Here is a 27984-nt window from a genome sequence, read left to right on the forward strand (position 1 = left end):
CACAGGATGATCCCTGCTTCATGGGTAGGGCTATAATGGCACATGTATCTGTTGTGTACCATTCGGTTACATCACTTTTGGTTCGCAACGGACAATGAAATGAATACATTTCTTGACATGGGTGAAACCTGAATTCACAAGTATGGAAAATATTATGCTAATTGCGGTGGTGAGTTAGTCACTGAGTCATATGAAATTGGCTGTTTGGGAACATCTTGGTTCCCCAATAAATTACACCAACACTGGAGAGAGAGAGTAGTTGATAAGACGTAGACCGACACCTATATAAGTTATAGAACACAAGATTTGTCTGTTTATTTTTCCAAACACCAACAAAATATAAACAGAATACATACGACCATTAAATATGTGATTGATTGAAATGTATATCTTTAAGACAAGTTTCTATATATATTGACATATATTTTTACACTACATACTGAAATGATGAACTTCACAACTGAGAGCAGCAGAAGACAAATTTTGCCAGTGTATATGTTTAAAAACATTGCATTACCACAGGGTACTAGCATCTTTCATAAGAAGAGTAGTGAAATATTAAAAATAATACAGCTAACTAGCTGCTATAGCAAAATACCACTGACTCACTATTTTTTCCTTTTCTTACTTTTAGTGTTTCCTTCCCGGGACCCCAGATTATTTTGGCCGTTTAATTTTCTTGCCAATTTTTTTTTTGTACAATAAATAAACCACAATAAATGTGACCATTGGTTTTGCAACAGCAGATAAGGGAGAAATACTACGTAAATATGAATATCTTCTCATGAATAAGAAAAAAACAAATAAATAAAAAAATAGGCCTAATAAAAGTAAAACCATACTTTGGTTTGCATAGCATCTTTCATAGAAGGTAAAGTGATCTATTGGGATTTATAAATAAATAAATTTTGTCATGATGTGTTAGGAAAGTTGAAGATTTTTTTGTCAATGCATTAGTTTATATGTTTCAATAAAGCAATAAAATTCTGCACAAAACTGATGTACAGTAGGAATAGCTGATGAAAGTTTCTGTTTAAGAATATAAAATTTAGCCAGCAGAAAAGACTAGGGGCGGCATGGTGGTGCAGTGATTAGTACTATTGCCTCATGCCTCTAGGACCCGGGTTTGAGTCTCCGCCTGGGTTACATGTGCGTGGAGTTTGCATGTTCTCCCCATGTCCCCCCATCCTGGGTTGTTCCCTGCCTCATGCCCATTGCTTCCGGGATAGGCTCCGGACCCCCCACGACCCAGTAGGATAAGCAGTTTGGAAAATGAATGGATGGATGGATATTTTTTACAACGTGCAAATAAGTGTTTTGTTATTCAGATACATTGACTTCAGACACATTGTCTTTGCTGTTCCTAATTGTTTGAATTTACATTTCTATTAAGAAATAATCTAAACAAAACTATTTGATTTTCCATGATGTACAAAACTGCACCAAACTTTGAACCCAACAGACTTAGACTCATTTTGCAGGCCATGAAAAATTGTGCTGTGTGCCAGATGTGTCCCGCTGGCCTTGAGTTTAACATATGCACACCTGACAGGTATGAATATCATCAGTCCGCATATTGTGTATACAGCATCTTTACATTTGTGAAACATGGTGGAAAAATATAACTGAATGGAAAATTAAAATCACTGCAAAAATGTCAAATAGGCCATTTAGAGCAGTATTTCTCAACTTGGTCTTTGGAGACCTTCAAACAGTCTGTTTTTGCTCCCTCCTAGCTCCTGGGAGCCAAACTGTGGACTATCTGGCAGGGGCTGGGAGGGAGCAAAAACAGTGAACTGAGAGACACTGATTAGGACAATAAGTATAGTAGCTGGGACTTCCCGGTATTCAGAAAGATTCACAAAGGTGCTCAGGTATTCTGGTATCTTCAGGAATAAATTGAGCTGTATGTTGGTACCTTGGACTTTATAATTGGCAGGCTCTCCTAAAATCAGGACAACACCAGGTAAGAAAAACTTATATACAAGCAGAGGAGAGAACTACATATTTACTGTCCATTTCATACATGGAGAAAATACTCCAGACAATAGACTTTTTGCATTCCTTATAAAGCAAAGTTTCTATATTCATTTACATCTGTCCAATCACATATATAGAGTGTATAGAGTCTGAATTGTTAAACACGCAGAAAGGCTTCCAGAGGAATATGTGACACACCTTGCCTCCATTTCTCTCCAGTGTCTGCAGGGCCAAGGTCACCTTCTCTCTGTATTTCTTCTGCATGTATTTCTTTGAGATCTGAAAAGTTATTCATTACACACAAAATCTGCCAAAGCTGACTGAATATCAGGTCATAAATTTTATAGAGTAACATCCTTTGTAACATTGTATGCTGGTTTGGTCATCATACCTTAAGAAGGACATTGCTACCTTGGAAAAGGTACAATGTAGGGCTACGAAAATGACTCCTGGTCTTAGAGGAATGTCTTATGAGGAGAGGTTAGCTGAGCTGAAGCTGTTTAGCCTCGAGCAAACGAGACTAAGGGGGGACATGATCCAGGTATATAAAATTCTAACGGGTCTGGATGCTATTCAGCAAAATGGTCATTTCAATATTAGTTTAATTACTAGAACTTGTGGCTATAAGTGTAAATTAGCGGGAGAACATTTTAAAATGAATTTGAGGAAGCACTTCTTTACACAGTGTATAGATAAAGTATGGAATAGTCTTCCTGCTAGCGGAGTGCAAGCTAAAACCTTGAGTTCCTTTGAATCAGAGCTAGATAAGATTTTAACAACTCTGAGCTATTAGTTAAGTTCTCCCCAAACGAGCTTGATGGGCCGAATGGCCTCCTCTCGTTTGTAAATTTCTTATATCCTGAAATACTATATCAATATTGTTAAAATGCACCCTCACTCAATAGAATTCTATTAGGATGGTAAGCAAGGGAGGAGTGACAATCCATATGTAGCCTGGTAGTGAATTGAAGGGGTTTTATTACTGAAGTAAGCCATACACAAACCACGAGGGGTCAGAGCAGGAGGCAGAGAGGAGCAACTAGGAGGGTCATGGGCTAACCTAACATGGGGAGCAGCTCGGGTGAGACCATAATGAGGAACACAAATTACCGTGAGTGGGAACAGACATGCACGACCAACACTAACTGCTACAGCAGTAACAATGACCAAACTAGGAAACAACACAAAGGCAGGTACTAATATACCAGGGTAATGAGGATCAGATGAGGGACAGGTACGAGTGATTTGGAGCAAGAGAGAAACAGAGAGAAATGGGAACACAGCAGGAATGACAGACACGGATCATGACAAATTCATAATTCAATTAAAGCACTATTCTCAAAGCCTGAATTAAAAGCGTCTACCTTTCTTTTAATCCCATATGGTACAAAATATAGCAAACAGCACCTTTTCCAGCATACACAGAGACCAAAATTAGTGTGATTTGTTTGGCATAACATGCTAATTCCTAACATTTCGCTAAAATACCTGTGCTGTGATCTCTACCCACTGATGAATTGGATTGTGTGACTACTTACACAGGTAAGCACATGCTTGAGGTGGCCATTGAGCTCACGTCGGGCTGTGCCACTGAGCTGTACGAGACCATCTAGCCCTCTCTCAAAGACTTCGGTGTCTGCATGGGCCTGAGAGAAGACACAATACTACTGCAGTTACGAAGGCCTTCCACATTGCTCTCATCAGAAGATGTAATTGAATCTCCTTTTGCAAAAATTATAATATATATGGCAGGGGTGGGGAGAGCTGCTGTGGGTGCAGGTTTTTGGGATGACCAACCAATAACAGTGGGTTGGCAGGACTGGAGTTGAGAACCACTGCTTTATTATTGGTTGATTGATCGGTCACCCCAAAAACATACACCCAGAGCGGCTCTCCATGGATCAGGTTTGCCTTCCCTGACGTAAAGCGTAGAATGTACACAACTGAACTGAACAGAATATAACTGTTTAAAATATCAGAATGATCCTATGCATTGTCAATATCCCATGCCACTCTAACATTTTACAGAACACCATTGGGTCTGTGCTCAGCAAATTATAAAGATCAAATAATTAGCATCACTATATGCTAACAAACTATATTCACACATTTCTTTTAACTGCCATACATAAAAAAGGTTTCTTGGAATATATCTATCACAACTGGGTAGAGAAATTTCATTCTGCTATCCATTTATACAACAGAATACACCTGAGTGATTGAAGGTTAAAATGACAATTTCAGTAAAGGGTCAGCACACGGTAGAGTGCAGTAGAGGCCAAGGTGATGCATGACACTAACAAAAAGTCTAATAGCGATCAGTGTTGTCAGGAGCACACTTATGGTAGAATAGTACAGACAAATAATCAAAGGAGATCCCCCCTTTACCTCGGTACAGCTTGAGTAAGGAGAGTTTGGTACATGGCACTGATGTACCATGACTCCCATACACTGTTGTTCCTTCTTTTGAATATTAAATCCCACATACTTAAAAGGTGGTAAAACAGGCTGATTCAAAAATCATAGGTTGTTATAGAACAGTCTTAACTACACCCCCCAAAATTAAGACATACCAGTTCACTTCTAACCCCAACGTTCCTGCACAACCTGCAGTATATATTTTCTCTCTCAATGGGCATGCATGCAGTCTCCATAAAGACACCCAGTGAGGGAAGAAATGTATACCAACAGCCACTGATATAAGATTATTTATTACTAGTAGGCTAAGAAGTTGAGTCCTATTCAGGGGCATGTTTTCCAAAAGACCCGATTATCAACTTACATACGCTACATGGACAAAAAGCCATTACACCTACAGGAACTTTTATGACATCACATTCTAAATCCATAGGCATCAATATGGAGTTGGTTCACTCTGTGCAGCTGTAACTCTTCTGAGGAGGCATTCCACAAGATTTTGGAGTGCATTTGTGGGAATTTTACCTATTCATAGAGCAGAGCATTTGTGAACTGAGACAATGCTGTTGGGTGTGAAGGTCTGGCTTAAAATCTCTGTTTTAGTTCTTCTCAAAGGTGTTCAGTGGAGTTGGGGTCAGGGCTCAAGGCAGGCCAGTGAAGTTCTTCCATACCAAACTCACAGGGATGGGAACAAGTAATTCCTTGGCAAATCTGAGTCAAGTCTCGAGTCCAAACATTGTAGTCCAAGTCAAGTCTTGAGTCATTTACCCTCAAGTCCAAGTCATTCCATCATTTTTGTTGACAAGTCATCAAATTTCCTGACTCGAGTCCAAGTCAAGTTGTGAGTCATGCAACTTGAATCCCTACCTATGTCGGGGTTTTTTTTTTACCTTTAGTGATTAAAACTTAGTGCAGCAAAAACTACAATGCACTGTAGTGGGTTTAAGTCCTTCATAGTCAGAGTGTGTCCATTCTGTCGCAACTGTCCTCACTGTTTTTATGTTCATGTATATGCAGGAAGTCATGCATCTTCCCAACAATCTCAGAAGACCTTGCATCCAGCCAATTGGAAATGCAGACAGCAGAGAATTAGTAAACACAGAAATGGTCAAATTGACTTTATGGCAACCAAAGGGGGATTACAATCTCAAGTCATAGGATCCAAGTCAGGTTCCAGTCTTGAGTCGTTGAGCTCAAGTCCAAGTCTTTCTATCAGTTTCGCCAAGTCACAAGTCAAATTTGTGACTAGAGTTCAAGTTGAATTACAAGTCAGCGACCTCAACCTCTGCCAACTTACCCAACCATGTCTTTATGGACATTGCTTTGTGCAATGGAGCATAGACATGTGGGAATAGAAAAGGACCTTCCTCAAACTGTTCCTTCAAAGTTGTAAGCATAGAATTGTCCAAAATGTCTTGGTATGCTGAAGAATTAAGTTCCCTTCACCATGGAACTAAGGGGCCAAGCCCAGCGCCTGGAAAAACAACCCCATACCATTACCCCTCCACAATCAAACTTTACAGTTTGCACAATGCATTCTGGCTGGTAATGTTCTCCTGGCATCAGCCAAACCTTGACTCTTGGCATTGCACTTGGTGATGTCAGGCTTGCATGCAGCTACTTGGCTATGGAAGACCATTACAGGAAGCTCCCGGTACACAGTTTTAATGCTGGGGTAAATGCCAGAGGAAGTTTAGAACTCTGCAATTACTGAGTGAACAGAGCCTGGCAACTTTTTACCTACTACAAGCCTCAGCGACCCTGCTCTGTAACTTTACGTAGTCTGGTAATTCGTGGCTGAATTTCTGTTGTTCCTAAACACTTCTATGTTACAGTGATACCACATAAATTTGACCATGGAATATATCGTCAGAAAGAAATTTCACAAACTGACCTTTTGTGGTTTTTAGAATATTTACACACAGTAGGCATATACATTACCAGAGCTGCTCTAAGGGCAGGAACCACCTTCGGAAGGAGTGGCCTGATTTTCTCACTGGCGCCCTCTACCAGGAGTAACTCTCTGAAACCCTCTCTGGACACAAATGTGTAAGGGTATTTGGTTTCTCTCAAACCCTGGAAAAGCACAAAGAATGCCTAAGGTAACTATGGGGGAAACTACCCCATACTGTACATGGTATGGCTGTACCCTGTGTGTTCATCAACAACAACTATGAAGTGATTATATATATATATATATATATATATATATATATATATATATATATATATATATATATATATATATAACCATGATTAACATGGAAATAATTTCCTAAATCTTCATTTAGGTGCAAGTGAAATTATTTAAAATGCAAAAGCAAACAATTTATCAAGCAAAGCAATAAAACCAAACAAACCCTTGCATTATACCAAAAGGACAAGCTGTAAGAATCTAAAAATCACAGAGCTATTTAATGAGAAGTAACCCCACAATTTCATTGAAGAGGAAACATAAAAGGTAATAGGTGGAACTACGTGTGTTGCTCAGTCTAATAGTGTTAAACAATACTTTTGTCCCCATCTTGGGACAGTTTATGGCTGTTTTTACTGAAATCGGGCACATCCTATAACAGCAGATATTTCCCTTAGCTATGACTCTGCTCACAGGTCAAGCTGAAGGCGCAATTTACAACATCTTACCTCAGCAAGGATCACAAGCAGTGGGTCAAAGGCAATGGATTCTGGAGGAGTTTCCCAGTGTAACTTGTGTTTAACGGATCCATGGACCAATCTTAAACATTTACAACAGTACAAAGAAGTCAAACCATCAGCACTCCTTTCTAAATGACCAGCAGTGCAGGCAGTTTGAAGCTGCCTTGCGACAATTCATAAGGGCCTATTACACCTAATAATGGAACAGAATAGCATTTAGCGATACCATCCCATTCTGTCCAATTTGGCAGCAATAACAGAATTGAGACAATACATACGAAAAAAGTGCAATTTCAGTAGTTTCTCTTGATAATAATATCAGGATGGGAAGGAGAAAAAAAATACCATCAGATTATTCAATTTTTGATACATCAGACTGTTAAAGCAAGTAAAATTAATTAGGAACAATAATCACATTGTTACACGTCTTGCATAACGTTGCTTGATCTGAACTATCGCTAACGTGCTGTTTCCTTTCATGTACCGTCTTCAGTCCTGTCACGACCGCTGTAAAATAAGCGGGCGATCGCTCGGGCAAGCGAGCAAGCCGCAAGCAGGCAGGCAGAATACGAGGCAAAAGAAGGGGTTTAATCGGAAACTGGGGATCAGGAAACATCACACGTCAACTAACATCAATGACAGACAAAGGACTCAGGTAAGACACAGACTGAAATACACAGGACTGATCAAAGTAACTAGACACAGCTGTATACAATCGGGGAAGAACACGTGGGTAATCAGGGGGGCGTGGCACACAGGAGGAGCCGACGAGCAGGTCATGACAAGTCCAGTGAAGGATTATATATATATAATCACACACACACACACACACACACACACACACACACACACACACACACACACACACACACACACACACACACACACACACAGTTTTGCAATTGCAGCAAATAGGGATTGTAGATCATGTTTTTTTACACTTTTTCTCGATTGCTTTGGAGCATTTCTCAAATGACAGTTAACATTTGCAAGTGTAATCCCCACACCATAATGTCACTTCTGCACAACAGAACGTCATTTCTCATTGCTTCACACAAATTTACAATTTTTTAGTAATACATGCAAATAGTTTTGTTCAATTGTCATCACTTGGCACAATTTTCATTTGCTTTAGTCTAGTTAGTTAAAATAGATTATGTCGTTTCCAAATGTGATTATTTTACAACCAAAACAACATGAATGTGACCATTATGTTAGCCACCACATGCAAAATAGTTAACCAAACTTTCAAAACGATTTTAAAATATATTCTATCAATTGCAGCGATACGCCTTGTATTTTGGTTCCTACAGTAGATGATTTTGTTGTTCTTGTATTTTGCTGTTTTTGTGTTATACAGTGCTGTGCAATTTTTTGGTTTGCTGTTGTACTGTGTCTTAATATCTGCAGTAGTAACATGAGCATGTGATTGCTTTCTCTTGCCAGTGAATTTGACATACCGCAATGTTGAAACTGGTGTCGTTCATATGAATAAGTAAAATGACCAGTCATTAACAATGAGAAAGTGGGAACCGACTATCATTCAGCATTGTGGAGCTCGGTAGCTTTCTTACACTGACATACCGACCATATGTCCAAGCTTTTTGAGTCTCAGGGTTAGAACGATGCAGATTGTACTTTTCATTGTGGTGGCACTGATTAAATTCATCGGTGGAATTATTTGCCTTTGAAACATTAGTTAATCGTTTTGGGTTGTAGCGGACATTAATAACACTCTCCATGACAGTTTAAGGTTAAGTATATTACGAGCATTATTCACCATAGTTAGAGTTCGGGGTGGGTCATTTTATCGTACTTCAGGCGTCATACAGGGACGCAGCAGATAATGTGTGCTGGGTGAGTGCGGTCTCTTTAAGTGCCGGGTGTTTCGGTGGGGTAGGGGGACATCTTAAAAAGTTACGTCAGTTGTTGGTTAATGAATGAGACTGAAGTGCGTCCTCGCTTATGAGAAATTGTCCGACTTTTTCTTCCAGTTTCTACAGTGCCAGGCGTTTTCAACGAAACCTTAGTGTTGTACTATTTGCATGAACTGTTTTGAGAAATGCTCTTATAACCTTGAGAGTGTTAGGAAATAATCGAGAAGAACTGTAATAAAAAACTGATAAACGGTTCTATAAAACACCTTTACTGTCCCCTCTTGAAGCCTTTATTATCAGCGCACTACAAATACGGAAGTCGACACTTTACACTCACTCTACCTGCAAGGTATACCTCCTTTGGCGTAGACTGCAGCAAACGGCGACTGCGCCTTTCGGGGGCTGCTGAACTGTAAGAAAATGGAAAAGTGCATAGTGTCGGTGTCTGGTGCTCACGTTTAGAAATGAACTTTTACAATTAAATCACCAATATAGTTCTTTCTCGAGACGTTATGTCAAGTTGTTGTTTACATTAACAGCATCATAATAATGATGATTATGATTTGATGATAGATAGATAGATAGATAGATAGATAGATAGATAGATAGATAGATAGATAGATAGATAGATAGATAGATAGATAGATATTTCGTTGTATGCAGAGGCAAAAGGAACACAAAGTGCACAGATACAAATACATACTACTAATAATAATAATGATGTGAGGAGTGGACGACTCACGGGATCTGCTGTGCTCGGGGTGAGCCGGTCGCTGATCCTGCTTTGCGGCTGCCGAGCAGCGCAGCTTTCTGTGGCCGGGGCAGAGCGCACGCCGGGCGACGCCGACATGACCTCGGGGTGTGGATATCGGCTTCGGAAAGCAGGCAAACCCCATGAAGCATCTGCATGACTTTATTCATTATATTTTAATTATGCTTTCAAAGGCCTTCATTAGCACATTTACTCATTTACCTGAAGATCAAGTTAACTGTATAATAGTAAGAATAATTATAATTATTAAAGATTATCGTATAGAAGTAATAAAATCATTTAAATTTACTTCCAGATATCTGTACAGTTATCATCGACATCCCCTACTTGTATTTGTCGTTACCGTACAAATAATCATCAGCTAATAGTTCTATTATATTCTTTTATTCTATATATCACAGGTTCATATTCTATATATATTTCTTTTATTTGTGAAAATTCACGATATCCTGCTTCAAACGTCATTGCGAACGGTATAAATCAGCATCACGAATGATAGCGGACAATTACTTTAATGTCACTACGAAATACACCGCTATGTAATTTTTGTTTTAGTGTAATATTTTGTTTTTATAAGCAAGTTAAGCAAGTTACCTTTTCTCCAAGACGTAAACAACTAGTTGCTAGGATACTGTGCTACGGCGTCGCAAGAGGGCACTTTTCTCTTTGACCGCGTCTCGCGTTTTTCAATGATATCACAGTCCATCCGTCCTCTAACTGCTTGTCTCGGTCAGGGTCATTTTTTAGATGATGGTTCTGTGAAAGCATAGCGTGCAAGGCCTACAACCTGGACAGGATGCCAGTCCATCACAAGGCACATACTCACATACACAATCATTCGTTATGGACCAGTTAGCTTAACTTTGGACAGTGGAAACTGGAGTACCCAGAGGAAAACTGCACAACATGGGAAGAACATGAAAACATGCAAAAACATGCATCACTTCAGGGTGTTTCTACAAACATGACAGTAAATTCAGATTGCTCCAGTGACCCCATATGGAAAAGTTTTTAAAAATAACTTGTGTGTTATTTGTGTGATAACACATGATTCTTGTGTGTTTTACCCGAATCATATAAGCTCTTTATATGACACTCAAAATAAATATACAATGCATATTAACTTAACATGACATTAGACATATATTTCCTTTATTCATGTAAAATACAATCAAAATGAATGTTTAGTCAATGAATGAACTCGTATGAATCATGAACAGTGGTTCCACACAAGTAGACAGTATTTTGAAAAGGAAACATTTTTTTCTGCTAATGTATTCATGAGAACGTAACATAATTGACTTAATCTCACTGAATTTTCTCATGTCTAATTAAACCAACTGAATGTGGAGAGATAAGCATCTTTCATAAGAATAATATACAAATATATGTTTATTTAGAAACAACAAACAATAAAAATGTATTTCCTACTAAAGCCACGCGTTATCAGATATGGTAAAATGTAAAGGTAATGTAAAAGTTCATATTTTTCCTGTAGTATTTTTCCTTGAGTGCCTCACATGTGAAGTGTGTTTTTTCCTATGAATGTAACCATAATCATACAAGAAAGTCAAATCATACAAAAAAGTCACTTGTCATATATAATTGAAATAAGAAAAATGCTTGATATCCTTATATGAACCCTGCTGTTTTTTTCATATGGGACCTGCACAGTTCCCAGATCTCAACCCAATAAAGCACATTTGGGACCATGTGTGGGTGCCATGGTGGTGCAGTGATTAGTGCTGCTGCCTCACAGCGAGAAGGTTCTGGGTTCGGTTGGATGTAGGACCTTCCTGTGTGGAGTTCGTGTGGGCTTCCTCCGGGGTCCACAGTCCAAAAGCGACTCTAAGTTGGCCCTGGGAGTGTGTATATGCTGCGGTGTTTTGGCAACTGCCCAGGACTGGTTCCTGCCTGTGCTCATTGTTCCTGGGATAGGCTCTGGTCCACCCCCCCCCCCATGACCCCTGTTGGGATTAAGTGGTTACAGTGATGAATGGATGGAATTGGGTACAATAGGATGTGTGCTAAGTATTCATCTTTCTGAATCAACACCCTATAGGGTTGGGTATCATTTGAGTTTTTTTGTAAAACTGTTCACACAGTACCAATGCCAAAATGCCTAAACAGGTACTTAAAAACCACACACACACAATGAAGGTCGACGAAATTAAAGAACAGCTGTTTTATTTTTAAGGCAAATTTGAACTTAGAATCCATTTTCCAAACCGCTTATTCTACTGGGTCACGGGGGGGGTCCAGAGCCTATCCTAGAAGCAATGGGCACGAGGCAGGGAATAACCCAGGATAGTGGGCCAGCCCATCGCAGGGCACATTCACACATCATTCACTCACACATGCACTCCTATGGGCAATTTAGTAACTCCAATTAGCCTCAGCATGTTTTTGGACTGTGGGGGGGAAACCGGAGTACCCGGAGGAAACCCCACAAGGACATGGGGAGAACATGCAAACTCCACATACATGTGATCCAGGCGGAGACTCGAACCCGGGTTCCAGAGGTGTGATGCAACAGTGCTAACCACTGCACCACCATGCCGCCCCCTGAACTTAGCATTGAATCACATATTAACATCTTAAATATATAAATATTACTAAGTATATAAATGTAGCTAGGCAATGTAACTGTGTTTAATGTAGCTATTAGCTAACGGTAGGCATTTGCTGACATAAGTACAAGTGAAATGTTAACTAGTGACAGCATGTGAAGTGCAGTGATGCATCTTTTACCTGAGTACCAGAAGGCAAATATTAACAGTTCAGGCATTTAAGGGACAGTAAAATGGGGAACCGAAATCTGCATTGCATTTCTGACGCAGTGCCTGGTCCACACTGACTGGCACCGGGTTTATGTATCCACACCTATATCCTGACATTAAATAGTTGTACGTAGTAAAGTAATCACTGAATGTCCGTCAGATATTCACAAAATTCGGGACATTTTCATCAGGAGTCAGAATATTTTGCCTGTAAGTAGAAGCATGTGGCTAGATCCACACAGAGTGTAGTATGAGGACCAGGAGAGGGAGACCAAAGTAAAAACAATGAATGAAATTTAATCCAATATAGAATTTTAAAGTAACAACAATAAAAACAATGAAAAAAAAATGAGACAAGATTTTCATCAGTGAAATATTTACTGTGAAGCATAAGAAGCATTCTAAAGACTACATGTTGTTACAATGACAACTGACAACAATGTATTCCCCAGACTGCCCTATCACCCGGTCATGATCTGCCTCCATCTTGTCCTCGTTTGGCCAGAAGAGGTCAGTGGTCACCCCATAATCACCTTATTCCCAGCCCTCATGTCTTGCCTCATCACACCTATTTCTTGTCTGCCAATCCTGTTCCCTGTATAGGTGTGCTCCCCCGTTTCCCAGCTCGGTCACTGTCATGTGCCATTTTCCATCGTTCCCTGTGCTGTTCCCAGTGTGAGTATTCCTTGTATTTCCGCGTTGGTCAGGCCTCCCTCTTAGGTGCTATTAGTTTCTTTTTTCTTGCAATTTTTTCCTTATTCTGCAGATTCCAGTGCAAAACGCAAAAGTAACTCAAAATATTTTAGCTTAAATTGCTTTTTTTAAACAAGCCCTACCTTTTTGAAACTAAAAGGAAAAATAAGACAAATCAGAATGTTATTAATGTATAAATGATATATAAGACTGAAAACAAGTTAAGATGTCACTGTTCTTATTTATTCTCTTTCAGGGATATACATTTACAAAAAAGGTGTGTTTAAACTATTTCCTTTTTGCAGGTTTTTTCTTAGTCTTCAGACTCCAGCGCAAAATGCAAAAAACAACATCTCAAAGCAAAACTGAAATTATTCCTGCTGCGCCTCTTTGCATTGACATTAATAAATGATTTCATGCCACGGTGCATTGTTACACCTGTACAATGTGACCGGCAGAGTGATCCCAAAACCATATGTAGTTCACATCTGGGAAGTATAGTTATACAAAATGTAGAAATTAGCACAGCAAGACTCAATACACCACAGATGGATAAACTTGTATTTAAAGGGAGCATAATTATGGCAAACAAGCATCAGGTATTACTCACTGATAACAGGTTCTGCTGGAGTGGTATCTCTCTGCTGCCATCAAGTGGTGAAACTGAACCACGACACACTTCGCGATAGATGCTAAAACACAAGTCTTTGGTCCTTGTACCCCAATAATCATTTGTATAAAGGCTGGTACTCTTCAATAACCTTCATTAAACTTAAAAATTAATAAGTCAACAAACTCTTACATTTAATATAGAATGACATAACAAACCCAAGGAATCATTTTGTAAGAGCAGACATAAAGAATTACTGCAAAAAAAAGATATTTGAAATAAATATGCAACCAACCTGTGATTGTATTTAAAATCAAATATTTAAAATTAAATATCTGTATCCACTAAAATCACCTGATCACTATTAACAGGCAGGTGATCTTTGGTAGATTCAAGTAGAGATAGTATGTACCGTATGCAATCATTATAATCTCCCAGTTCAGTTAATGCTGTTGGCACTGGCAAAACATTTAGAAAAACAAATATCACAGAAAAAAACAAGAGCAATATTATATCAAATGGACAGTTATTAATCCTTGTCTGTGTGTAAACTGCTGTTTCAGATCAGTCTGTGTGACTGACAGGAGAAATGATCAGGGGACCTGATGTCATACTGTTACAGGGATTAACAGCTGGATAGAGTTTCTCACTGAAGCTGTAACCAGTAAAAGAGTAGATATGGGACCTGGTGCCCACATTGTAAAAGGAAACCTGCCCCTTGTCATAGTCCACATACACCCCCACATTGTTAGGGGGCTCGTTCAGAGAGAGGGAGGTGGGGGGGGTTGTAGAAACATTGCACACATTCTTCTCGATTATGAACATCAGGAAGCCACTCTCTGAAGTTACAGTATACTTCATCTTTTCAACAGACTCTTTCACAAATCCAACTGAAAAGCAGTCCCTTGTCCCAACCTGAACCTCATAGTAATGTCTCCCTGAAGAGAAACTCTCTTTTCCCTGGATCCCGTACCAATTACTGAACCTCAATGGGCTGCCAGGTAGGAGGCCACCACTGAATCTCACTTGTTTGCCGTCCTCAGAAACAGTAAGATTACGATGTGCTGTTCTGGGGTCCAGAATGACATTAGCTGCAAATAATAAATATAAGTGTTACTTTAGGTTCCTTCATAGATCACCCTGCAACAGAGAGGACACAGTAGACAGTACAGTATGGCACATCTATGAATGATTCCTTTATGCTTTAAGCTGATTGAACAAATTTAGCTGTCGAAGCATCTCAATTAAATAATACATTCATACATTTACAAAATTTTCTGACTTATTTTTCTAATATGAATGTTAGTTACCTAAAAAAAACCCTGAATCAACTCAGTCCTACCTGCTGCTTTACGGATCCACTTCCACACTTCTTGTCGGACAATTCCTTGTTTATCTAAACAGATTCCATTAATGACGTCAGATTGCAGGCTCACTCTCGTTCAAAATTATTAAATGTGCAACGTCTTTTCATATATGATTCCCTCCTTTTTCCTAATATAGTGAGGTTTCAACATTTATTCATCTAAAGAAGTCTATACAGCTCATTTTCCTTTAATCCTCTCAGTAGAATAATGCAAGCAGTATATTTTGAAACTGGGGAAAAAATGTAGAAAGTGGCTTTCAAGTGAGTGAAAACCAATCAGAAGTTACATTAAGATAACATTTGAAAAAAAACTTACTTGTCCATTTAGCAAAACCATCCTCAGCTGAAATAAAAAATCAAGTGTGAAAAAATGTATTTTGTCAAGAGAAAAACAACTGAAGTCTGATATTTGAAATATTGTTTACATTGTATGAATAACCTACATTTCAACAAAAGGGCAAAAAATGACACATTACAGTATGTGACCAAACACAAATCTAATATGTTCACAATAACAATCATTACAAACACATCATCATAGCAATCATAGAAAGCATTACGACATTCAGCCTCCTCGTGCTGCTACCTGTCTTATTCTCTTTGATCTACCACACTTTATGGGTGTGATATGGAAAATGGGAAATAAATTTAAATAGATTTTTTGGGAGTTAGCAATGGTGTTATGTGGAACAAGTTGATATAATGAAAACACAACCCTTGTCCATAAATAATTATCTTGTACAAGGTTATAGCGAGCCTGATCCACACGCATTACAAGATTTGGCGACATTTCTTACTCTGAGATCATAAGTGAACAGTTATTATTGCAATATTAATGCTGTTAATCCATCCATCCATTTTCCAAACCACTTATCCTACTGGGTCGCGGGGGGTCCAGAGCCTATCCCGGAAGCTATGGGCACGAGGCAGGGAACAAACCAGGAGGGGGGGCTAGCCCATTGCAGGGCACACTCACACACAATTCACTCACACATGCACACCTACAGGCAATTTAGCAGCTCCAATTAGCCTCAGCATGTTTTTGGACTGTGGGGGGAAACCGGAGTACTCGAAAGAAACCCCACGACGACGTGGAGAGAACATGCAAACTCCGCACACATGTAACCCAGGCAGAGACTTGAACCCGGGTCTCAGAGGTATGAGGCAACAGTGCTAACCACTGCACCACCATGCCACCCATAATGTTGTTAATGCCATTGTTATTTTTGCACTGACACTGCTTGGTAATTCAGCTACTACACTATGACAGCTCAGATGACGGTACAGTTTTAGCATTTACTACCCCTTATTCATTTTATTTTAATTTATTGTATTTTGTAAATTCATTGTTCTTATTGCACTGTACTGTGATGAACTTGTCGTCATTTTATAATCTGCAAAGCGGGCATGCAAGTCAAGGTAACAATTTTGATGAATGCCACATTTATAAGAATCTATGAACACATTCATAGCATATTATAATACATTCATAAAGCATTATAAACACAGATATAAATATTTAGGAAAAACCTAACATATTTTAGCCTTGATTATTATGCATTTTGACTGCCTTATGAAGCTTAATGCACGTCCTGTGCAGGATGTCTGGCTTCAACCTTAGGTATCGGTCACAGGCATCAAATTCCAGTCCTGGGGGGCCAGAGCCCTGAACATTTTTGGGTTTCCCCTCATTTAAAACACCTGATTCAACTCCTTGTACTAATTACCACACCGCTCTTGAGGTGAATCATTTATGGTGGATCAGGGAAAGAACTAAGCTACACAGGGCTCCGGCCCTCCAGCACTGCAGTTTGACACCCCTGGTATAGGGTGAGGAGCTCGGAGCACTGGAAGGGGTGGATTGGGCATCTGTTTAGGATGCACCCTGGGAAAGTGCTTCACTTATGTCCAACTGGGAGAACACCCTGGGGCAGATCCAAGACACACTGGGGAGATCATATCTACACACATGATTATACCCCTGGAGGAGGTGGAGGAGATGGATGGAGAGAGGGAGATATGGGCATCTCTGCTCAGATTGCCCCTGTGCCCTGGGCCTGAATAGCAGTAAAAAATGGATTTTTTACTAATACAGTTTATGTACTCTGAATGCCACACACAAAAGAAATAAGATATAGAATGAGAAAATGAGAAATGAGAAAAGAATATAGAATGGCAAATAAAGACACCAAAGTAGGCAGACGACATGGCCACCATGATCGGCCTCAAAAGTGGGAGCGACAGGAGGTCAGAGAGGTGCTGGAGTGGTGCAAGGTCCACAATATGATTCTCAGCATCAACAAGAGAAACAAGATGTTTGTGTGCTTCAGAAGAACGTGGGGGGAGTAAAGCCCTCTATACATCAGTGGCTCTGCTGTCAGCAGACCTCTACGTGCTGAGTATCTCCCCTGGAACCAGCATATTTATCCTCCCTGGCCAAGAAGGTCCAGCAGTGACCATATCTCCTTTCGGCACTTGATACAAATGAGGCTGCTTCTTCTCATCCTGTCCACCTTCTACAGAGGCACCAGTAACTGTGTCCTTGCAAACTGCATCATGGCCTGGTTTGGGTCCTGCAATGCCTCAGACCACCAGTCCCTCCAGCAAGAATTTTCGACTGATGAACAGTTTGGCAACTCTCAGTCTAAGGCTAATAACTCAAGACTCAGAACTCTGAAACTACACCTATTCATTTACTGCAGACTCTGCTTCCATACCACAGCCATTTGCCGGTTCTCAGCTATTTTTTTGATGTTTCTGTTTTCTCGCACTCATTGGTTATTTTCTAAACTTGGCTGTTTGATAACTTAAGCCCTCTTCCTTTGCTACTCCTCTCTGACTGCATCTGTGGTGAGTGAGCTTTTCCCCATTGTTTCATTGCTGTTGCCAGTTTTGGGTTGGCTAACGTGCCATTGTCTGTTTAGCATGGTGTTGTTACTTGGCATCTTGTCTTGAGTACTGTTGGTATCTTGAGTTTCATTACTCATTTTACTCTGCAGTCTGGAATTTTGCTGCATTTGTATGGTTTTTACTATGATCAGTATAACCAACTTTTTCCTTTTTCTTTATGTTTCAAGCAGATAAATATACAAACGTCAATTAGATGGTAATTACATGAATACGAGGTAATGAAACGGACAGTGTCGCTATTCGCTTTATTTTTAGAGTCAATAGAATTCAGTACAGCTGTTTCAAATGCTCTTCAAATTACAGTACTGAGCAAATTAAATAACGGAACTGTAATTCAAATACACTATAATACAGTACAGTACTATCCATAAAATATAAAAATATAAGATATTGTTATATAAAATAGATTTGCTGCTGCATCTTATTTGTTTATTTTTTGCTTTGATGAGTCTATATTTGTCGCTGAGAGAAAATGTCTTTCTTTTTCCCGTCATGTTTCCTGTGCATGCAGCATTAGCCTCAGGTAGCTAGCCAGAAGTAGCCAGGTTACCACAAGGCAAAGTAGATCTATCAAAGTAAAGCTAAAAAAAATGAATTACCATAGTTAAATTTTATACATAACAACATATGGAAAAAAGGCCCAAAATTTACACTGTAAGAGGACAACTTGATTACTATATGCAAATTTAAACTGTAATCGTACAGGAATTCTGTCCCAAGTTTTTTGATCGATATGAGAGGTCAATCACCATAACCATGATCAGTGTAAGCAATTTCCACTGTATTTATTTCACAGTTTTAGAATGATGCTTCTTATATATGAGTGTTAAGGTATGTAAAATGCATCCAGACATTTTTTCCCAAAGTAGTATTTTCTGTTTTGTTGTTAAAAAAAAAAGAGACAGAGACTATAATGGATTTGTACTGGCAGATATAGAAATTTAAATATCAGAAAATGATTAACCCAAAACAGTGTTCCAGGACACAAACATGGTAAATGTCCAAAATAACTCACGACGGATTGGGCTACTTGGCTTGCAGCCACATGCTCAGCCCATTGAGCCACATGGTGGGGAAACTAAGAGGAAATTAACTGGGGTAAACCTTGGGGAACAAAAGGAACAGAATAGGATGACTGGCGACACCCTCTGGCCATACAGGGAAGCAACTGGCAGAACAGGATAAGATGGGGACCATCCATCCATTTTCCAAACCGCTTATCCTATTGGGTCGCGGGGGGTCCGGAGCCTATCCCGGAATCAATGGGCACGAGGCAGGGAACAACCCAGGATGGGGGGCCAGCCCATCGCAGGGCACACTCACACACCATACACTCACACATGCACACCTACGGGCAATTCAGCAACTCCAATTAGCCTCAGCATGTTTTTGGACCGTGGGGGGAAACCGGAGTACCCGGAGGAAACCCCACGACGACACGGGGAGAACATGCAAACTCCGCACACATGTGACCCAGGCGGAGACTCGAACCCGGGTCCCAGAGGTGTGAAGCGACAGTGCTAACCACTGCACCACCATGCCGCCCCAAGATGGGGACCAATCCTTACAATATGGTTTTTCACATACAACTGGATTTTGTCAGCCAAATTTAGCAATTGACTTTTAGAGAAAGATCCATTGAAACACAAACAATGTGTGAAGGAATAGGTGAAGGTTAATAACACTTACCAATGATCAGTAGCTCCTTCACCTCATTCTGCAGGTTCGATATCTGTTGGGCTATTATACAGTATAGTAATATTGTTACCAAACTGATTTGGGTACAAGGAAAATGCTTCACAGATATTTCACACTGATTAGTGCACATCTATGAACAGACAACTCATAAAACACAGGTTTGAGTTTTCTCTGTTCTTGGTCTCCAGCTGCTTGTTCTTGTCTTCTAGGCGTGCTTGTATTTCTGCCAGACAAGTATTGAGAATAATACATACTGACTGCAAATGCACATGTGTTTGTATATAACATATCATTTGTGGTTATTCTTTATAGCTCCTTCCGCAGATTCTACAGGCCAGTGCCCATATTTATAAAGTGTCTCATAATCAGTCCTAAGAATCATGCTAAGTGTCTCAGGTAGGAGTTGGAGTTCACGTGTGAGAGAAAGTGATGTCACAATTTGAAGACCCCAAGCAGACAAACTGCATTAATGGAGGCATTTTGTAGTCCCCCTTTGAAATTTCGGTGAAGTTATTTAGTTCTCTGCGGCGATTTCAGTGGATAGCACGTGATATCTTCTTGTAGATGGAATTTATGTACTAGATTCATGATTTTCCCACTAAATCATCATTTTCTGATTCTCCCGCTAAATAAATAGCATACAGATAAAGTATAAGAACTGTAATGAACAAAACCTGTTACTACCATTAAAAATAATAGTGCATAGTATAGTAATGTATACTACAAAGAATTCTGGGAAACCAAGGGGTGTTGCTTTTGTTGACCAACATTACGGCTGAAAAACTAAATATAAAACTGATTTCTTCATCGTGGTGTCAGAGTTTTAGAGCTTTAAACTTGCACCTGCTTTTGAGAATACCTCCCTGCATGGGATTCTCACTTGAAGATGTATTTAGGGATTACTAATTAATGTGTACCAGTAATAATAATTGAAATGTGTCAATTCAACACCAGTGACTGTAAGTGAGTGACAGCCGGTTTTCCAGATTTTTGTATGGGAATTTTAATTAATATTTCAAAATTTGCATATGCCTATATTACACTGTGTCGCTTACAGTCACTGGTGATGAATGGACACAGTGCAGTTAACAAATATATATGAAAATACACAATCTGGAAGTTAAATGGTGTGTATTGTTCCCCATAGTTTAATGCTTAAAGCCTACTTTCCTGGACACGTCTGTGTCATTTGGTTTTATACTAATTAGTCCATGAATTCTGTCCTTTGTACTGAGAACTGACACAACACCGTTATTAATGGTAACGTAAAACTATTGCAAGATCTTGCAAAAGAACTCATTATTTTTACTTCTTCATTGATTTTTGTCTACTTCCATGTCTCCTTAGGTGTTCCGTAAAAGTGCATTAGGTGCAAGATAGCAAATATTGCATCACTGTCAAGCTGCTATCTTTTTGTAAGATCTGTGCTGTCCAATGTTTCCAACTTGTTCCTCCTCTCCTAGAATGTGCATGCCAGTCTTCGCCGGAACGTCATCATCTGGCTGCTCCTAGCAGGATAAGACAGCTCAGGAGCTCCCCTATATCCTGCTACAGTTGGGAGAACTTTCCTAGGCTGAATAAATAATGAATTTAATGCTCCTACTGCTACTCTTAAAAGTCGGACCAAAATCGCGTCACTTGGGACCGATTTCCTACTCTGGGACGCATTATAAAAACGGGCACAGATGTTTCTTGGACTAGATGACAAAAGTAAAACTTCCTTCTTCAAATCACTGTGACACTGTTTTTATAATGAGGATTTCACCACTAGGAAAATACTTCGTAAGTGTGTAGGATGGATTAGTGCACTTGTAGGTACAGATAACCTGTAAATATTTACTCCGATTTGAGATTCCCTTGTTCTCAGTCTCTGGCAGGTTGTTCTTGTCTTCCAGTTGTGTCTGTATTTCTGATAGATGAGTACTCAGACAAGTAAATATTAGAAGTATGTTTACAGTATCCGGCAGTAATGCTCACCCGAGATATTGATTGAGGTTGTCCATTGTAGATCCAGTTCATTCTGCAGGGCTGATTTTTGTAGGACTAGAAAACCAAAAGAAATTTTAAATGTAATTTTTACTATCCAGCAGTGGTGGGCACATTTAAATGAAAAGTTACCTTCCATAACTGCTAATCTGCTAACAAAGTTTAATTTTGTTACACTTAACCAATAAATTAATTAAAAATTTCATGGAAGCTAACGGTAACCACTACAACTAACTTTTACTAACTTTTATATTATGAATTTAACTTTGGTTTGACTTTTTCCCTCTGAAACCCTTAAAAACATACCCAGAGAGACAAAATTTTAACCTGTTTAACAATTAAGTCCCATCTGTGGGACTAGAGTGATTACCAGGGGATATTTAGGATTTACCCAGTTGTGTATTGTTGGATTCTGTACAGACTCCAGAATAAACCCACATTGATTTTTTTTCCATGATATTCCATTTGTGAGATATAAACATATAAGACTAGTGGTACAGCCTAGACAGTCTACTTTGGAAGAACTTGACTGACCTGCATAGAGCCCTGACCTCAACCTCAACCTCAACACCTTTGGGATGAGCCAGGCCTTCTCGTCCAACATGAGTGCCTGACCACACAAATGCTCTACTGGAAGAATGGCCAAAAATTCCCATAAAAACACTCCTTAACCTTGTGGACCGCCTTTCTCGAAGAGTTGAAGCTGTTATAGCTGCAAAGGGTGGGCCAACTCCATATTAAAGCCTATGCATTAAGAATTGGATGTCAAAGTTCATGTGTGTGTAAAGGCAGGTGTCCCAATACTTTTGGCAATATAGTATATTCAGCAGCCAACTTAACATGCCTATTACTGTACTCCTCACCCTAGACATTACTAATCCATAGCTTATTAATGCGACAATGTCTAATGGCAAACAGGCAGTATGTAAAATAAGTGTGTGTAAATCAATTTTAATATCAGCCTATGGCTGGGTGATATGGAAAAATATTCAATCATGTTTTTTCTTGTAGTGTAGTGTCGGCAGGAGTCAGCATATCCTGACATGCTCACGGGCAATGTAAATAGCCCCTCTCAATAATTGTAAATAGCCCTTGTATTGTTGTTATGGTTATATTTGCCTTCCCAATCGTGGTGTGTTTTTTTACCTGTGTCTTGTGTGTACCCTGTCTGATCCTCGCGTGTTCTTAGCTTGTATAACTCTCCCACCGTGTGTGCGCCTTACAGTTTGGCGTCTGACCTTGTGTTTCTGCTGGGTGTATTTGGCTCTGGTGCCCGTTGACTGTCTGTTACAGTGCAGTTCAGGATAATAATAGAGTGTTCTCTTCCAGCAAGCAAGTCTCATGATGCCTCGCTCTGCCAAATGCTACAATATCAAACTCTATCATCCATCCATCCATTCATTTTCCAAACCGCTTATCCTGCTGGGTCGCGGGGGGTCCGGAGCCTATCCTGGAAGCAATGGGCACGAGGCAGAGAACAACCCAGGATGGGGGGCCAGCCCATCGCAGGGCACACTCACACACCATTCACTCACACATGCACTCCTATGGGCAATTTAACAAGTACGATTAGCCTCAGCATGTTTTTGGACTGTGGGGGGAAACCGGAGTACCCGGAGGAAACCCCACGACGACATGGGGAGAATGTGCAAACTCCACACACATGTAACCCAGGCGGAGACTCGAACCCGGGTCCCAGAGGTGTGAGGCAACAGTGCTGACCACTGCACCACCATGCTGCCCCTGCCAAGCTACAGTTTAAGCTAAAATTAAAATAAAATTGCTTCCTCTTTTGGACCGAGTGGTGAGTGACTTCATTGAAGCGAGGTGAAAATTGTCCGGTGTGGGGAGCGATAACAAGCGGAGCGGTCTGCAGTAGCTGGGGGGGAGGCAGCAGCTTACCGCTCGTGTGCAATGAGCAGAAATTCTCTTCACTCAGCTTCGCTCACATGCTCTGGTTGCACTGGTCTTAGCACACTCTCACATGTCAAAAATCATGTCGCTACCACTGTTCTGCTAAAACACAGCGCAATATGGGGCGCCGTTTGTAAAGGTACTAAACATTTTTGTACTTGCCACTTTTTCAACATTTAGTGCATTTTTCTGACACTTAGCTAGAAGTCAATGGTGTGAATCATCAGGTTTTTTTGCTGTGTAGATTATGTTCAAAATTGTTTATCATATGTAAATATACAGTCAGGTCTATAAATATTGGGACATCGACACAATTCTAATCTTTTTGGCTCTATACACCACCACAATGGATTTGAAATGAAACGAACAAGATATGTTTTAACTAGAGACGTTCAGCTTTAATTTGAGGGTACTTACATACAAATCAGTCGAACGGTGTAGGAATTTCAGCAGTTTGCATATCTGCCACCCACTTTTTACGGGACCAAAAGTAATGGGACAATTGGCTGCCCAGCTGTTCCATGGCCAAGTGTGTGTCATTCCCTCATTATCTAATTTACGAGGAGCAGATAAAAGGTCTAGAGTTCATTTCAAGTGTGCCATTTGCATTTGGAATCCGTTGCTGTCAACTCTCAATATGAGATGCAAAGACCTATCACTATCAGTGAAGCAAGCCATCATTAGGCTGAAAAATAAAAATAAACCCATCAGAGAGATAGCAAATACATTAGGTGTAGCCAAATCAACTGTTTGGAACATTCTTAAAAAGAAAGATCGCACCGGTGAGCTCAGCAACACCAAAAGAGTTGCAAGACCACGGAAAACAACTGTGGTGGATGACCGAAGAAATCTTTCCCTGGTGAAGAAAAACCCCTTCAGAGCAGTTGGCCAGATCAAGAACACTCTCCAGGAAGTAGGTGTATGTGTGTCAAGGTCAACAATCAAGAGAAGACTTCACCAGAGTGAATACAGAGGGTTCAACTAAAGATGTAAACCATTGGTGAGCCTCAAAAACAGGAAGGCCAGATTAGAGTTTGCCAAACAACATCTAAAAAAGCCTTTACAGTTCTGGAACAACATCCTATGGACAGATGAGACAAAGATCAACTTGTACCAGAGTGATGGGAAGAGAAGAGTATGGAGAAGGAAAGGAACTGCTCACGATCCAAAACATACCACATCATCAGTGAAGTATGGTGGTGGTAGTGTCATGGCGTGGGCATGTATGGCTGCCACTGGAACTGGTTCCCTTGTATTTATTGATGATGTGCCTGCTGACAAAAGCAGCAGGATGAATTCTGAAGTGTTTCGGGCAATATTATCTGCTCATATTCAGCCAAATGCTTCAGAACTCATTGGACGGTGCTTCATAGTGCAGATGGACAATGACCTGAAGCATATTGCGAAAGCAACCAAAGAGTTTTTTAAGGCAAAGAAGTGGAATATTATGCAATGGCCAAGTCAATCACCTGACCTGAATCCGATTGAGCATGTATTTCACTTGCTAAAGACAAAACTGAAGGGGAAATGCCCCAAGAACAAGCAGGAAAGAAGACAGTTGCAGTAGAGGCCTGGCAGAGCATCACTAGGGAGGTAACCCAGCGTTTGATGATGCCTGTGCATTCCGGACTTCAGGCTGTAATTGACTGCAAAGGATTTGCAACCAAGTATTAAAAAGTGAAAGTTTGATTTATGATTGTTAATTTGTCCCATTACTTTTGGTCCCTTAAAAAGTGGGTGGCAGATATACAAACTGCTGTAATTCCTACACCGTTCACCTAATTTGTATGTAAATACCCTAAAATTAAAGCTGAAAGTCTGCAGTTAAAGCACATCTTGTTCTTTCCATTTCAAATCCATTGAGGTGGTGTATAGAGCCAAAAAGATTAGAATTGTGTCGATGTCCCAATATTTATGGACCTGACTGTAAATGGTATGTCTATATATAAATATGAAATGTCCATCCATCCATTTTCCAAACCACTTATCCTACTGGGTTGCAGGGGGTCCAGAGCCTATCCTGGGAGCAATGGGCACGAGGCAGGGAATAACCCAGGATGGGGGGCCAGCCCATCGCAGGGCACACTCACACACCATTCACTCACACATGCACGACTATGGGCAATTTAGCAAGTCCAATTACATACAAATCAGGTGAACGGTGTTTTTGGAATGTGGGGGGAAACCGGAGAACCTAGAGGAAACCCCACGACGACGTGGGGAGAACATGCAAATTCTGCACACATGTGACCCAGGCAGAGACTCGAACCCGGGTCCCAGAGGTGTGAGGCAACAGTGCTAACCAATATTATTTTTAAAACTAAAGAAAACAAAATACTCTCTCAAAGGATCAAATAAAAATTTCACTAAAAATTGGGTACCCATGATTTCCCATTTTGAAAAAATGAAAACCCTCCTTCCAAATTAATTAAGGTAATGAATAAAAAATTAAATATATCTGATTTAAAATACACACGAATACACAAACAGATTATTATCTTCTAATACTCCTCCATTTACCCTAGAGCTAAAGCCTACTGCAGTATAATTGACAGTGTTTGCACTTTAATCACTTAAACTACTTACACAGGACACTCAGTCTAGCGATGAGAATGATCAGTGTGATGATCCACAGAGAGATGAACACTGCCGATGTCCTCTTATACAGAGTCTCTAGGCCAGAAGTGCTTTGTGGTTCTGAGGGTTTAAAATAAAGCAATTATTAGCATTCCAGGTCACATTTCCATGCAGTCCTATTCAGACTGATAAGATCAATTCTTGCGCATATCTTGATGGCTTTTCTCAAATTAATTGAAATTTATATTAAAAGTCTAGTGTTCACTGTCAGCATAACAGAAACAGAGTGACACTGCGCCTCAATGATGACATTCATTTAGCAGACGCTATTGTTTAAAGCAAAGTACAAATGAGGCAGAAAGTGCATTCAAGGAGCCAATTAGCCAGAAGTAAATGAAGGCAGATGATGGTGATGATGTTACATCCAGTAGTTTCAGCAACAGATCAATTAAAGACTCAAAGCTTTAGCAGATGAATCCTTTTGTCAGTACAGGCCTAATTTACGGTCAACACCAAAGCTGTTTACTTATAGCTGATAATTTGTGCACTAACAAAACACTTTAAAAATGCTACTGATACATGCAACGTATGAATAGCATCAGTTACTCTCACCACGGTCTGGCTGAATACTGCCTCTTCCAACAGGAGTAAACTGCTTTCCTGATCCAGATAAATTAACTGAATGTTGCGAATGATCAGTTGTGAGAGTCAGCTCGATGTTCTCATATAGGGTATCCATTTCTGCTAAAAGTAGAAGTAAGAACAGATAAAGCTAAGAGAATTCAATCACACATTATGGGCAGCCTAGAGACACTAGTTCATATAACAGGAAACACTGGTCATGCGGCTAGTGGTGGTGGTTTGGGGAGGGACTCACACAGATACAGAGAGAACATGCATGGTCCACATGCAAAGAGGAAGCATGAGAATCAAATCTGGTTGAAAGGCAGCTGTTTCATTCCAGTTCTTATACATACCTAGTGTTACATACGATTGTGAAAGTACAATATTACACATTATATAATATTGGGGCATGGTATCAATTGATCATCCAAAGGCAACTTTCTAAATAATAAATAATAATTTGTTGCAGAAAGGCCAGGAACACACTGCAGTTATTCACTGCAGAAGTTGGTCATCATATGACATTCAATCAATTAATCCACTACAAGTGTGCCAAGGAAGTTATGTTTAAAGTTTTCAGCTTTCCAGTAAGTGTATATTTGTTCAGAAACACGTTTTATGAAGAACATATACAAATAAACATAATACAATGAAAAGTACAAGAATGTCCTTTGTTCCTGATGTCAGAGAGGACGCTTTGAGCTAGGGCAGGATTTGTAAACTTATATTTCAATTAAAAGGACCTGTATTGCACTTAAGCACTGAGTTCTTGCTGTGTGCTGATTGGTCAGTTTCTTACAATCGCGCATGCATCACTAATGTTAATGTGAAACAGTCAGATAAGTCTCTTAATCAATTAAACAACCCTGTTAAAGCACAAAAAGAACAGACCCATATAGCCGAACACATGAGCCTTTCAGATGTAGTTTGTAAAACCTGAAGTAGCTGAAAGTGTCCTCCCTGACATGGATTATCTGCTCACCCTAATCGTGTGGTTAGAGGAACAAAACAATTAGTCCTAAATTTCTCCTCAGGGCCATCCCATGCATTCCATGTATTTCCTAAATTTCATCATCAGCTCATTTAATTCATTAATTACTGAACTAACTTCATGAAGCATTAAT

The 27984-nt window shown here is 39.8% G+C and overlaps 2 protein-coding genes across 4 annotated transcripts; both read right to left on the bottom strand.

Annotated features, from left to right (window-relative positions):
• Window positions 1-334: 334 nt before the first annotated feature.
• LOC125705276 (PACRG-like protein) lies at window positions 335-10339 on the bottom strand. 3 transcript variants are annotated; one of them, XM_048971740.1, is made up of 8 exons: window positions 10297-10339; window positions 9673-9802; window positions 9273-9340; window positions 7042-7132; window positions 6340-6474; window positions 3519-3626; window positions 2179-2259; window positions 335-1945 (listed from the first exon to the last, which is right to left on the bottom strand). In XM_048971740.1, the coding sequence occupies exons 2-8, from the start codon at window positions 9778-9780 to the stop codon at window positions 1889-1891; spliced, it is 648 nt and encodes a 215-aa protein (XP_048827697.1). In that variant the 5' UTR covers window positions 9781-9802; window positions 10297-10339; the 3' UTR covers window positions 335-1888. The 3 variants fall into 3 exon arrangements, with proteins under 3 accessions (XP_048827697.1, XP_048827696.1, XP_048827698.1); XM_048971739.1 differs by having other exon boundaries at window positions 9673-9841; window positions 10297-10337; XM_048971741.1 differs by lacking the exon at window positions 10297-10339 and having other exon boundaries at window positions 7469-9340; window positions 9673-9753.
• A 3149-nt stretch (window positions 10340-13488) lies between these two features.
• On the bottom strand, window positions 13489-27028 carry LOC125705102 (butyrophilin subfamily 3 member A3-like). Its single transcript, XM_048971458.1, has 7 exons — window positions 26849-27028; window positions 26246-26356; window positions 21737-21802; window positions 19751-19801; window positions 15468-15494; window positions 15128-15181; window positions 13489-14876 (listed from the first exon to the last, which is right to left on the bottom strand). Exons 1-7 carry the CDS (start codon window positions 26973-26975, stop codon window positions 14350-14352), a joined length of 963 nt encoding a protein of 320 aa, XP_048827415.1. The 5' UTR covers window positions 26976-27028; the 3' UTR covers window positions 13489-14349.
• Window positions 27029-27984: the final 956 nt, after the last annotated feature.

This window comes from Brienomyrus brachyistius, chromosome 12 (assembly GCF_023856365.1).
Source record: "Brienomyrus brachyistius isolate T26 chromosome 12, BBRACH_0.4, whole genome shotgun sequence".
Lineage (NCBI taxonomy): Eukaryota > Metazoa > Chordata > Actinopteri > Osteoglossiformes > Mormyridae > Brienomyrus > Brienomyrus brachyistius.